This window comes from Oncorhynchus kisutch, linkage group LG17, assembly GCF_002021735.2.
Source record: "Oncorhynchus kisutch isolate 150728-3 linkage group LG17, Okis_V2, whole genome shotgun sequence".
Taxonomy (NCBI): Eukaryota; Metazoa; Chordata; class Actinopteri; order Salmoniformes; family Salmonidae; genus Oncorhynchus; species Oncorhynchus kisutch.
The window spans coordinates 60,560,736-60,575,989 of record NC_034190.2 but is presented as its reverse complement, the minus strand read 5'-3'; the positions used below and the strand labels follow the sequence as shown (position 1 = coordinate 60,575,989).

The following is a 15,254-nucleotide window of genomic DNA, read 5'->3' as shown; positions in this document are numbered from 1 at the left end:
CAATTGCACTGAGGGAATCCCACCATTTAAACAAATATCTGGCGCTGCAGGGGAGCTGGCAGACAAATTAACAGCTAATAACTCACTGGGAAGCCAGATAAAAAATATATGAAAAGAAAAATCCCTGAAGTGTAAATTACTAATCATTTCTCTTATTTCCACAAAACTGAAAAAAGCCGTGCAACAGTGTAGTACAGGCAAAAGGCAGCTTTCAAGATTATGCTTTTTACACACTTGATCAAACCATCAGAAGAAACAGAATTCAGTATCAGTGGAGGGATTTGGAATATGGCCTGCAAAACAGTTTGGGCCTCCCCTACTGACAATGCTTTCAGGCCAGAGAAATGAACGAATGAACGAGAGAGAGAGAGCTTCAATCACCCTCCTGTTCATTAAAATCAGAGGACATCGCCAAAATGAAAAAGATGCTGACAAATCAAAGGGTCTCAGTACCTGAATTACCATAGTCATTTACTTATTAAAGCCAGGATGCTTGCTGTCAATCAAGAGGCATCACATCCCCCATTTGCGGCGGAAAGCCGGCGTAATTGCATCTCATACTAATCAACACAACTTGTGTAATTATGCCTTGAAAGTGACATTGGAGGCTGAGAGCGATGTGAGCAGTCTTGACAGCGTAGACATCTCTGATTCATCTGGAGATTTCAAGTCTCTCTGTGAGAAACGAGCCACTCACAGACCCAAGTTTCCCTGCTCTCCGATTCTGCACACAAATGTGACGCAAATGGTAAATCAAGCCGAAATAATTACAAAGTGGAACAGTAGTGAGTGTTAAAACCCAACTCAATGATGATTCTTTCCCAAGCATATTGAGACAAACTAACTACGCCCTAATTAAAAATGTTTTAAAATTATATCATGTTAAGCAAACATATGACAGCTCACAAATTTATGACAGAATTTGGAAATTATAGCTTTGTTACCATGTTGTTTGCATTAGTGTATTCGCTATGATTAACATTTCTACAAATAAATTCAAAAGTACTAATTAAAGTTGATGGAATTCTTCATAATCATAGACTTCAATGTTTGAAAATGGAACTTTCCAGAAAGTGTCATTCTTTTAGGCTGCATCTGCCATTGCACTGTAACTTAGCCCACGGGTCAATGTGAGGTCAAAATTACTACAGCGAACAAGAGGCTCTGAACAGTTTACAATATGAAATCAAAACAGCCTTACAATCAATCCTTTACATGAACAATGAAATATATGTGCTAATTATTAGCGTGAACATTTTCACAGTTTAGAAAGAAAAGAGGCAGCATTGGGGGAAAAAAAAGTGTCCCACTGCATTAGAGGGATACTTCAGGATTTTGGAAATTAAAAATCCACATCCCTAGAGATGAACTCATGGATAACATTTTTATGTCTCAGCATCCAGTATGAAGGAAGTTGGAAGTAGTTTCGCGAGCCAACGCTAACTAGCATTAGCGCAATGATTGGAAGTCTACAGGAACAGCTATCGTTAATTAGCAAATTTGTTCAAACTGCACGCAGAGACATAAAAATGCTATCCACAAGTTCATCTGATTCTGGGTATGTAGATAAAGGGCCTCATTGCCAAAATCCCGAAGTATCCCTTTAAAGGAAGTGAGGAACACAGTTCTGGTGCAGCAGAGCAGAAACCACAAAACAGTAAACATTTGGCTTGGACTCCTCTCTACTTATCCTTTTCAAAGAGCAGGGTGGAACCATAAGAAAATCACCAACATCAGAAAGACATTTGGCACACAGAAATAAAGAGGAAAGATTTATTAACAGACCTTTTTATAAGCGCAAGAATCCTTGCCTGTGTCATCCCTTCATCATGACCTCAATATTTCTCACATTCAAGAACCCGCTGGAGAAAGAGCATTTTGTGGCCAAAAGGGATGGGGGTGGGGAAGCCTGTCTGATTCACCCACATTCTGGTCTAATGAGTCAAAAAGTGTGACCTGCACTTAAAGGCCCAATGCAGTCAAAAATGTGATTGTGTTTTATAAAAATGTGTTTTATATATACATTTCCACACTACGAGGTTGGAATAACAATGTAAATTGTGAAAAATATGGTAATGCCTTTTTAGTGTAAGAGTTGTTTGAAAAGACCGCCTGAAATTTCAGCCTGAAATTTCAGCTTGTTTTGGTGGGATGGAGTTTTGGCCTCCCTGGTGACATCACCAGAAGGAAAAGTTAATAGATCAATAACCAAAAAAATATTTTTTTAAATCACACCTCTCTGCCAATAACAGCTAGTTCTGTTACAATTCCTTCCCATTACACAAGTCCAATAAGGCCACTCACTCAGACTACTCTCAGACTAGCAAAATTCTTGCATGAGAAATTGGTCTTTGCTAAGAAGCTATTTTTGTTTCTTTTTAACCATTTTAATAAAAAAATTGTTACTCAGAAATGATTTCATATTGAGATAAAAACTGCTGCATTGGACCTTTAAACAAGAAGTCCAAGCCAGGAGCAGTAAACTCATTTTGAGAAGCCAGCAGTGTCGGCAGACCTGGAAGATGTGCTCCGAGCATGCACGATAAATCTGACGTGAAATCATAATCATAAAAGCAATTAGCTGACCCTGCGCCACTCGTCCTTGGACATGACAGTGAGAATTCATACAGAGTCCTCTAAGGAGGCTACCAGGGGGGTGAGGGGGGGGGGGGGAAGGAAAAAAGTGCAACACAGCAACAATAAAACAGTGGGTCCTTCCTGTATCATTAACCACTGACACAAACACATCGAATAGATGCACAACAAGAGCGACTCAGAGAAATTGAGTCTCAGATACAGGTTCACCAAGACCTAAGAAGTACGCTCAACTAAGTGGACAACTTTGACAAGTGTTACAAAATGCACTGAAAGAAATGAGAAAAACATTGTTTTTCACAACACAAACTCCATATGGTGTAATAATATAGCATTATGGTATATTGTATGCCCCACAAAATACCATAGATTGTGTTCCCTAGGGAGGCTCTGCAAAACAGTTTTTTTTCTGTTCAATGTGCATGAAACCCCCACTCAATACGAAGGACAGATCTATAAAGCAAACACTAACATAGCTCGTCAGAGCAAATGTCAGACGTACAATACATAGAGCATGAGGCGTCAGGCGTTATTCAGATGCTTTTGCACTGAATCTTCTTTTTAAGCTCGGAGAGTGTTTGGGTAGAAGCAGCTAGAACCACCAGCTAACACACATGCTCAGTCTCTCACACAATCATCAATTCCCAACCCAGTAATCACAGTAAGGCCGAAATACTGGCTGCCACCTAGTGACCGTCTTCTCCAATAATCATGAAATATCTCTGTGGCTCGCGCCCCCACTCTGACCATAATTCTCCTTTACTGCAGACAGCTCCAATAAAGGATTACAATTACAATTAAAGTAATGAGCAAAGAGGAAAAAAGAAAAATCTAAAAAGGAAGGTTCCCTAGACAAACTAAATTGCAGCCTAGTTTTCTGACAGACTAAGTAACACCCTACTGGACCCATTACTGAATATCATTGCTTATTCTGTCGGAATAAGGAATATGGAGTGTTGTAACAGTTTGTTCAATATGAAAACACATAGGCCTTTCTAAATAAATTTGACATCAGTGAGAGGCTTCTTGTTTTCAGACATGTTGTCTTATGTTTTTTTAAATTAAAATCGAGAAGATTTTCCTCCTTTACAAAACTAGTACTGTAGCCTAGTAGTTAGCTAAATGTGGCAAGCTAGGTGACTTCAATGTTTCGGCTATTATTCACCCATATCTGATTGGTGTCAGATTTGTAGTCCTCAATTTATAGCTTGCCGCTTTAAAAAGTTGTCAAATGTTTTACACATTTCAACAATTCTTCATTTGCATTTTTGTTCAAATGTTGGCTATGGAGGACAAATATAATTTTTTAACTACTTGGGGGGGGGAATCACAAGTTAGGCTCCTGGGGACCTCATGACTTCCTGATATCACTATCATGTCACATGGGCCTTACACCCCCAACAGAATCAAAATGTTGTTTTCAAAACAGGCATTTGAAGACCATAAATGGCCTTCAGCACGTATTCAGATTTTGTTGTGTTAAAGCCTGAATTTAAATTGGATTAAACTGAAAAATGTGTTACTGGCCTACACACAATACTCCATAATGTCAAAGTGGAATTCTTATTATTTTAAAAATGAAAATCTGAATCGTCTTGAGTCAATAAGTGTTTAACCCCTTTGTTGTGGCAAGCCTAAATAGTTTCACGAGTAAAAAAATGTGCTTAACAAGTCACATTAAGTTGAATGGACTCACTCGGTGTGCAATAATAGTGTTTAACAGGATTTTTGAATTACTACCTCAACTCTCTACACCACACATACAATTATCTGTAAGGTCTCTCAGGTTGAGCAACAAATTTCAACCACAGATTCAACCACAAAGACCAGGGAGATGTTCCAATGCCTCACAAAGGGCACCTATTGGCAGACATTTAATGGCTGTGACAGGACAAAACTGAGGATGGATCAACAACATTGTAGTTACTCCACAACACTAATCTTATTGGCAGAGTGAAAAGGAAGCCTGTTTGCAATAAGTAAAACTCTAACATTGGTGGCAAAGAAATTAACTTTATGTCCTGAATACAAAGTGTTATGTTTGGGGCACCACTTCATATTTTCAAGCATGTTGATGGCTGCATCATGTTATGGGTATGCTTGTCATCAGCAAGGACAAGGGATTTTTGGGTGGGATAAAAATAAACAGAATAGATCTAAGCACAGGTAAACTCCTAGAGGAAAACCTGGTTTAGTCTGCATTTTCTTTTTTTTTAGGTTAGAATTTTTCTTCCACTTTGACAGAGTAATTTGTGTAGGTTGTTATTTTTTTGTTAACAATCTATTTGAATCCCACTTTGTAACAACAAAATGTGGGAGTAAAAAGGGGTGTGAATACTTTCTGATGGCACTGCATGTCTGCCAGGGCTCATGGGAACAGGGAAGAATAGCAGAAGAGAAGGGGAAAATGAGAAGGAAAGAGGTAGAGATAGACCAGGGGGAGCAGAAGCAGTCTTGACCCATGCCACTGGCAGTACTTCCAACATATACGTTGGCATCTCTTCAACCCCCCCCCACCCAACTCCTGGGCTTTATGCATTTTCATTTTCTCTCACTCTCTAGCTAGCTAGCATGATGGTGATAGCAGAGGGGCTACGGAAATTCAGAGACTGCTGAGCCAAAACAGATCACTTCAAAGCGCCTTATTTAACGCTCGCTAAATTTTTCATCACAGTCGCTTAATATCCTGGGGAAGGGGAGCTTTTGAAGTTGTGTGAGACCGGGATGTTCTTCTTACAACTTTCCCCCCCTCCCATTACCTCCTCCCTCTGCTCCTCCAACCCACCACCCCTAAACACACATGCGCACATAGGCCTACTGTACACACACACACTATACATGCACCCACACACATAGTTGCATACACACACACACCCTCGGTTCCCTGAGGGCCAGCTGTACACAACACTTCCACAGCATCATGTAGAGCCCCAGCCTATGCAGAGACACAGTATGGGAGACACAGCAGCCAGCCAGTGAGATTGAAACAACCTGCTCCTCTTCTCTTTCTTTCCAGAGGTCATGCCCGTTAGCATATCCACATTGAATGGTGCGAGCTGGGGTTGACAAACAAACATGGTTCTATTTTTCTGATGACAACGATTGGAGTTTTTTTCAGAGAACTAGATAGAATTGGGAGGGGGAAGGACAGATTTGATGGGGGGCAATGAGGTTAAAAGAAGCAAGATGGCGGGAAGGAGAGGCAGTGAGTGGCAAAGCGAGGACAGGGGCGGGCGAGTGAATGAGAGGGACAACCCCAGCCCCCAAGGCAACAGTGGTAGCGACTGACTAGTACTCCAGTGAACCGGAGGGAGCGCTCGGTCTGTGCCAGCCCGCTGAGAGAAAAACTGCAGGTCCAAACCTGCTCCTTCTCAGTGTCTCACCCTGGCCGAGGCGGTGGTGGCAGTGGCTTCACCCGAGCTACCGAGCCGTTCGGTGAGCCAGGGCCCGCTGATCGGGCGAGGTGAGTCAGAACCTGTTAACATTGACTGGTGTCCCTAGCCTGACACTCAGACGCGTGCGTGCACACACACACACACACACACACACACACACGTACACACACCTAGAAGCCTCCTCCCTCCAACCCCTGCCAGCAGTCCCCTTCCTCTCATCCAGATAAAATGCTTTCAGACACAAATTTCAATTATTCACCTCATCCAAATAATGCCATGTGACAAGAATTATCCCTACTGTAATAATCCACTTAACTGGGAAAGAGCAGCTCATCAAAAAGAGAAAGGAGAAAAAGAGGAGGGAGGGGGGGGACATGTCAACCATGTCTTGAACCAGGACCTTCATAACAAGAATATATCCTCTTTTTAAGAATGGGGGAGAGGGGGGTAACACACTTGGATAAAGATGAATTAAATTGAAATAAAGCCTAGGAGAAAACTACAACAATCAATGACCCCATGACAGGATTAAAATCAGCCTCGGTAGTAGCGAATGAGAAAGGTAAGAGCGAACACTAAGACAATGTGTCACAGATGTATTCAAGAATACATATCGGATCCCTGTTATGAGGCGCACCAGTGCGTTGACGTGTGTGTAAGATATTAGGCTACTAGTGCCACTAGGTTACTAGTGCGGTGGGTACAGTACGCGGACCCATAGCAAGCACCCAGAGTGCCCAAACAGTCTCACAGACTTCACTCCACTTATCACTTTTGGCCAATTCCACAGTAACAGAATGATGTTGAAACTCAGATTGGTTTGTTTAAAATGTATGCCAAACAAACAAAAAAAACGATTATTGCAAAAAATGGTTTTACTTTCTGTAAAGTTTTCTGTGGAAGCCATTAAAAGTAGTCCCTGTGCATCGAGTCGTATGGTTTGTTTAACTTTGCAATCAATGTTCTTTTGTTTGAAATACTTTTTTTTTTTAAGGGAAAAATCTGTCTCTGCATCATTCTCTTACTGTAGAATTAATCTAACTCACACATTAGAACCACATTCGGACCACAATGGTAGAAGATCAAAGCTTTGTACAACAATTCAAACATCCAATCGACCCCTGACTTTAAAGAGACGTATCAATGTAGCAGAACAGTTCAAAAAGTCCCTTTTTTTATTCCTCAAAGACAAAACACTAGAAGTATCATCTAATTAAGAAGCCTATTAGATAGTCACTGGTTCCAAAGTGACTGTCAGATAATTGGTCCCCTTGAACAATGAATGATAGCTGGACAATCTTCCATCTTACAAGCCACAACAAAGTTCATGATAAGAATGAACATTCACTGCTTTTTTCTTTTTAAGTGGACTGATATGTGGACTGATATGTGAGCTGCATAGCTCACATACTGTATCTGTGTGACAAGGTTAGTCTTAACTTAAACATATCCTGTAAGTGACACCTTGTGTGGACAGGAGGCTACCTAAACACGAATGACTACAATAAATATCCTTGGATACAACATTCAAAATGCAAGCAATATCCTATGTGGTTGTTTGGTGTTGAAATGACCATTGCCATGTTCAAGGTTTACCTTTTTATTCCACTGTATTTGTTTTAATGGCCAATTTATCATGCCATTAAATTGTTGCACATCATGCCATTAAATTGTTGCACATCATGCCATTAAATTGTTGCACATCATGCCATTAAACTTACAAAACAAAAACACAACAGTACTTTAACAGCATTCTGAAAGGTTTGAAAGGAGCACAGATTCTGATGCAAAATAAAATGAGGCCTAACGGACATATTTGTTAAGAATAAACTAACTAGCAAGGAAAACGCTTTTCATCTGTGGTTTAGGAGGAAAATCATACATGACATAAGGGAATAAAAAATGGAAAGATGCAGGGCGTGGTAGTGGGCAATTAAAATGTAGGCCTACAGCCCCTTTGAAAGAGACTTACAACAGCTAATAAAAAGATAAGCTATTCAATACCAATCTGTAACACACGTTTACAGAAAATAAGAAGCATTCTTCCAGGAAAGGGTCATTTCATTTCACATTGCTTCATTTAAAGTCAACAAAACAGTGTTGAACTATCTAAACATGTTCATGAAAAACAGTATTTTTTGACTTATCTAAAAAAAAAAAATCCAGTTTAGCCTTAGTTTTGATTGAATAGGGCTTTGTGTTCACTCTCTGCCTAGTGAAAATAGGACTAGAAATAAGCTGGTAAACAGTGGAGGGTTTCACTTGGTTAGTTGTGCAGAACACAGTGATGTCATCTTACCAGTGCTTCTCTGGGGGCAACTTCATCTCTGGACGGAGCACGAGGCTGAAAACATGAACAGATGCTTGGATTAGAGCTCCACCTACTGGCAATGTGGAGTGTGCGGGTTGGATTTGTCTAATATTTCAGCAAATGATACTCAGAAGTACACTGCCACAGGGGACATTCATGTAGCCTGAATAGGCTATCTCTGTACACAGTCGGCACATGCTTGAAAATCCAAGATGCCAAAGGTTAGATGAACATGTGAATTACAGCAGCCTGAACAAAATATCTATATAGTATAGATCGCAAATTGTATAGAAAAGCAGGTTAAGGACCATTAGATCTTTAGTATATTAGTCAGATAATAATAAATAGCTTAGGCCTACACCATTTGAAGACTAAATATCTTAGTACAAAATCTAGGCCTAATTTATCAAAAGGGTTTCTAAAAACAACATTAGGCATGGGCCAACTATCAATAGCCTAATTAGAACAACTTTGTATTAAGAGGATATTGACATAGTACAATAACATTCACAAAATGGAGAACAAAACATCCTTAACATTGTCATTACATTTTATTTAGTGTATAATAATACAAATGTAATATGTAAGATATGTCCGTTTCGAGAGTCCCATGCCCAGAGGCCCAGGTCTGCCTGAAGGGTATGATAGGGTAGAAGATGACATTTAAGATAAGGTCTGAATCATTTACATTTCGGAAATCAAATTATGTTATCTTGTCTGTCTCAGTTCCGCATGTAGGCCTGACACTGTTAGTTCGGTCTTCACAGCAATGGATGACAAAGCAAATGTTGCACTAATTCCTGGGTTGCTGATGTAAAGTAAGCACATTATTGAGGGCCTAAAACATTTAGGCTAATCTAGTTGAATCAGTTGGGGGGGAAAAAATCTTCAGACAGTTCCATTCACTTGTCACATTTCGGCCATAAACCTGATAAACTCCTGTAATACATTTGTATTTGTAGTTCCTGAAGCATAGGCTTAATCTCCATTTTGACATTCTGTAGGAAACTGTTACATGACACGACTACGGCTCGGACCCAGGTCCACTCCAGGCAGGCTACAATACAGTGTATTCGGAAAGTATTCAAACCCCTTGACTTTTTCCCACGTTACATCCTTATTCTAAAATGGATTAGACCCCCCCCCCTCAATCTACACATAACTCATAACCAAGCAAAAACAGGTTTATAGAAATGTTTGCAAATTTATTACAAATAAACTGAAATATTACATTTACATAAGTATTCAGACCCTTTATTCAGTACTTTGTTGAAGCAACTTTGGCAGCGATTACAGCCTCAAGTCTGCCACTCCTACATTGTCTTGGCTGTGTGCTTAGGGTCGTTGTCCTGTTGGAAGGTGAACCTTCACCCCCAGTCTAAGGTTCTGAGTGCTCTGGAGAAGTGTTTTCATCAAGGATCTCACTGTACTTTGCTCCATTCCTCGATCCGGGCTAGTCTCCCAGCCCCTATCGCTGAAAAACATCCAAACAGCATGATGCTGCCACCACCATGCTTCACCGTAGGGATGGTGCCAGGTTACCTCCAGATGTGACACTTGGCATTCAGGACAAAGAGCTTAATCTTGGTTTCATCACACCAGAGAATCTCGTTTCTCATGGTCGGAGTCCTTTAGGTGCCTTTTGGAAAACTGTCTGTCATGTGACATTTACTGAGGAGTGGCTTCTGTCTGGCCACTCTACCATAAAGGCATGTTTGGTGGAGTGTTGCAGAGATGGTTGTCCTTCTGGAAGTTTCTCCCATCTCCACAGAGGAACTCAAGAGCTGTCAGATTGACCATTGGGTTCTTCATAACCTCCCTGACCAAGGCCCTTGTCCCCCGATTGCTCAGTTTGGCCAGACAGCCAGCTCTAAGAAGAGCCTTGGTGGTTATAAACATATTTTTAAGAATGGAGGCCACTGTGTTCTTGGGGAACTTCAATGTTGCAGAAATGTGTTCGTACCCTTCCCCAGGTTGGTGCCTCGACACAATCCTGTCTCGGGTCTCTACAGACAATTGCTTCGACCTCATGGCTTGGTTTTTGCTCTGATAGGCACTGTCAACTGTGGGACCTTATATAGACAGGTGTGTGCCTTTCCAAATCATGTCCAATCAATAGAATTACCACAGGTGGACTACAAATCAAGTTGTAGGAACATCTCAAGGATGATCAATGTATACAGGAGGTACCGGAGCTCAATTTCGAGTCCCATAGCAAAGGGTCTGAACACTTATGTAAATAAGGTATCTTTGACTTTGAATACTTTTTTTGACTTTTAATCCATTTTAGAATAAGGCTGTAAATTAACAAAAGGTGGAAAAAGTATATACAAAAGTAGGCGGACACCCCTTCAAATTATTACAATGACATTCTAGAAGATTCTACGCTTCCAACTTTGTGGCATCAGTTTGGGGAAGGCCCTTTCCTGCTTCAGCATGACAATGCCCCTGTGCAAAAAGCGAAGTCGATACAGAAATGGTTTATCGAGATCGGTGTGGAAGAACTTGACTGTTAGCATTAGCGGGGAACAATTAGCGCCTCACAAGATTTAGGGCAACTTGCTAAGAGACAAACTTGCTGATGTAAGAAACACAAACTAATCGTGTTATTATAGAATGCTAGTGGATTTAAATTAAGAAGCAAAGTGAAAACAGCATTGTTGTCATCAACATTGTTGCATGTGCTGCATTGGCCATGCAGAATGAACGCAAGTGTCTCGTGGTTGAGTAACATCGAATACACTCCTTGAGTGACAGGGTAGGTCTGGTCTGTGGCTAGGTCTGTGTGGATAGTGGCACGGAGAGAAAGAGTGGAGAGAGATGACTCAAGTAGCGAAGTAAACTATGAAAACTGACACATGGCTTATCACATTTAACAAACCAAACCTTCAAATACCTCTATAGAAGGTAAAGTAAATATCATAAAACACGGTATACAACCCAGCCCTACTGCACAGAGATGTTTTCTAGTAATGGTATTGAAAACAATAAGACTGCCATGTTCAAATGAAACATTTCAGTCACTAGTCCATTTCTCCATTGAAGTCTTGGGCTTGTAGGACATTTCTTCTTATGAGTATTGCACCATTGGAATAGCCCTCTCAGAGAACTGGCATTTATTAGACTATTCAAGGGGAGTTGGGTTGAAGCATTTAAGGTTGATAAGGTAAAACTTTAAAACAATCATCTCTAGCCGGCTTCCACACAGTACCCTGCCCTGAACCTTTGAGACTGCTAATGTAATAGTTTAGCTTCTGTCCCACTCCAAGCCCCTACCTGGGCTCGAACCAGGGACCCTCTGCACACATCAACAACCACCTACCACGAAGCATCGTTACCTATCGCTCCACAAAAGCCACAGCCCTTGCAGAGCAAGGGAAACAACTACTTCAAGGTCTCAGAGCGAGCGATGTCACTGATTGAAAGGCTATTAGCGCGCACCCCACTAACTAGCTAGCCATTTCACACCGGTTACACTAACCTATGTACATAGAGTCGTTGATTGGTCACTTTAATAATGTTTACACACCGTTTTACCCACAACTATATGAACAGTACCAGACAAAAGTTTGGACACCTACTCATTCACAGGTTCTTCTTTATTTTTACTATTTTCTACACTGTAAAATAATAGTGAAGACATCACAACTACGAAATAACACATATGGAATCATGTAGTAACCACCAAAAAAAAAGTGTTCAATAAATCAAAATAAATTTGATGACAGCTTTGCACACTCCTGGCATTCTCTCAACCAGCTTCACCTGGAATGCTTTTCCAACAGTCTTGAAGGAGTATTGCTGCAGAATGCTAAGTTAGCCATGCAGGTTAAGTATGCCTTGAATTCTAAATAAATCACCGACAGGGTCACCAGCAAAGCACCTCCATGCTTCACGGTGGGAACCACATGCGGAGATCATCCGTTCACCTACTCTGCATCTCACAAAGACACAGCGTTTGGAACCAAAAATCAGATGTGTCTGTTACTTGAACTCTGTGAAGCATTTATTTGGGCTGCAATCTGAGGTGCAGTTAACTCTAATGAACGTATCCTCTGCAGCAGAGGTATTTATGGGTCTTCATTTCCTGTGGCGGTCCTCATGAGAGCCAGTTTCATCATAGAGCTTGATGGTTTTTGCAACTGCACTTGAAGAAGCATTGAAAGTTCTTGAAATTTTCCGGATTGACTGACCTTCACGTCTTAAAGTAATGATGGACTGTCGTTTCTCTTTGCTTACTTGAGCTGTTCTTGCCATGATATGGACTTGGTATTTTACCAAATAGGGATATCTTCTGAATATCACCCCTACATGATCAGAACACAAGCGATTGGCTCAAATGCATTAAGTAAAGAAACTCCACAAATTAGCTTTTAACAAGCCGCACCTGTTAATTGAAACGCATTCCAGGTTACTACCTCATGAAGCTGGTTGTGAGAATGCCAAGAGTGTGCAAATCTGTCAAAGGCAAAGGGTGGCTACTTTGAAGAATCTCAAAGAAAATATATTTTGTTTTGTTTAACACTTGTTTGGTTACTGCATGATTCCATATGTGTTATTTCATAGTTGATGTCTTCACTATTATTCTACAAATTAGAAAATAGTTTAAAAAAATGAAAAACCATGGAATGAGTAGGTGTGTCCAAATGGTACTGTATAGACTGTACTTTAGTATTGGCTCATCCTATATGTACACACATGTTCTATTCATTTACTGTCCATACAGTCTATATACACACCATTCACATACAGTACATATATATTTATTTATATTCCGGATTTTGACATCGATCGTTCTGATAGGTCTTAATTTCTTGTTATTTTTTCTACTTTTGGATAATGTGTGTATTGTTATTGTATTGCTCGATATTGCTGCATTGTTGGAGCTAGAAACATGAGCATTTCCCTGCACCTGCGATAACATCTGCAAAACTGTGTATGCGACCAATAAACTTTGATTGGAATTGCTTTCATAGAGGACTATTTTTAATTGTGAGGATGAACACACACTTTGTTTTCATCATGAGCAAACGTTACTGGTTTTCTACCCAAAGTTGCAAATCCATTTTATAAACACAGGAGACCAGGAAACTGGATAAAAGAGTGGGGCAGTATAGCAGGAACAGCTCAATTTAAAAGGTCAAAACTTAACACTATCATACTGTATAATGGGATATTAAGGTGAATGACTTCATTGACTAACATCTCTGAACAGGGAAAAGGACCCTAACCATCACCACATTTAATGGAAATGTATTAGGCCACATTGTATGAAGAAACAATACTCCAAGCCACTGCTTCATACTACTTGTCAGACAGAGACAACTCCTATTGTATACTGGTCTTTGGGATGGGATTACTGTAGAGTTTGAGTGGGGGGGTGGATTTTATGTGGGTGGCTTTTGACCATTTTTGGGAATTCCTCATGTCTTAATTATGGATGTTGGGTACTATATTTGTTGAATATCATATGAATCCTTTAAATTATGATGGCCAATTTGGGTGCAATCAATTTGCTTAATTTCTAAAAGATCAAACTATATTTCAACAACACACTTAATCAATGTGATTTCTAGCTGGGCAAGTGGGAGTGCGATGATAGCTCACCTATTCGTTTGCTCATCTATCACTGATCAGAAATATTTAGCATGCTATAACGTAGCCTAAATCAAGTGTAGGCCAATCATTTTGCTCGATCGCATATAGGCAACTCCAAAATCCTGCAGATGGTGTGAAATATCAACATGAGACTAAAATGTGTTAGAAAATTATAGCAATCTATAGTTTAAATCTGTATCTTCACGAAGATACTCTCGATGTAAGACCCTACACCACAAAGCAGAGTGAGGGTAGGAAATAGAGGTTGACCGATTATGATTTTTCAATGCCGTTACCGATTATTGGAGGACCAAAAAAGGCCGATGCCATATAAAAATCGGCCAATTTTTATATTGTAATAATGACAATTACAACAATACTGAATGAACAATGAACACTTATTTTAACATAATATAATACATAAATAAAATTATTTAGTCTCAAATAAATAATGAAACATGTTCAATTTGGTTTAAATAATGCAAAAACACAGTGTTGGAGAAGAAAGTAAAAGTGCAATATGCGCCATGTAAAAAAGCTCATGTTAAAGTTCCTTGCTCAGAACATATGAAAGCTGGTGGTTCAATATTCCCAGTTCTTCAATATTCCCAGTTAAGATGTTTTAGCTTGTAGTTATTATAGGAATTATAACGCGTCAACCATTTCTCTCTATACCATTTGTATTTCATTTACCTTTCACTATTGGATGTTCTTATAGGCACTTTAGTACTGCCAGCCTAATCTCGGGAGTTGATAGGCTTGAAGTCATAAACAGTACTGTGCTTCAAGCATTGCTAAGAGCTGCTGGCAAATGCAGTAAAGTGCTGTTTGAATGAATACTTACGAGCCCGCTGCTGCCAACCGCCGCTCAGTCAGATTGCTCTATCAAATATCAAATCATAGACTTAATTATAATATAATAAACACAGAAATACGAGTTTTTGGTCATTAATATGGTCAAATCCGGAAACTATCATTTTGAAAACAAAACATTTATTCTTTCAGTGAAATAAGGAACCGTTCCGTATTTTATCGAACGGGTGGCAACCCTAAGTCTAAATATTGCTGTTGCATTGTACAACCTTCAATGTTGTTGTTAATTATGTAAAATTCTGGCAAATTAGTTCACAGTTCGCAATGAGCCAGGCGGCCCAAACTGTTGCATATACCTTTCCTCTGCTTGCACTGAACGCAAGTTGAAATTGAACACAATTTCCCTAGTTAATATTGCCTGCTAACATGAATTTCTTTAAACTAAATATGCAGGTTTAAAAAAATATACTTCTGTGTATAGATTTTAAGAAAGGCATTGATGTTTATGGTTAGGTACATTTGTGCAAAGACTGTGCTTTTTT

The 15,254-nt window shown here is 39.8% G+C and overlaps 1 protein-coding gene across 1 annotated transcript in view; it reads right to left on the bottom strand.

Moving 5' to 3' along the window:
* pex14 (peroxisomal biogenesis factor 14) overlaps nt 1-15,254 on the bottom strand; it is a 98,685-nt gene that overhangs the window by 81,638 nt on the left and 1,793 nt on the right. Inside the window, exon 2 of the mRNA XM_020506400.2 lies at nt 8,290-8,334. Within this exon, the coding sequence (XP_020361989.1) occupies nt 8,290-8,334 (45 nt within the window). The remainder of the gene's footprint in view (nt 1-8,289; nt 8,335-15,254) is intronic.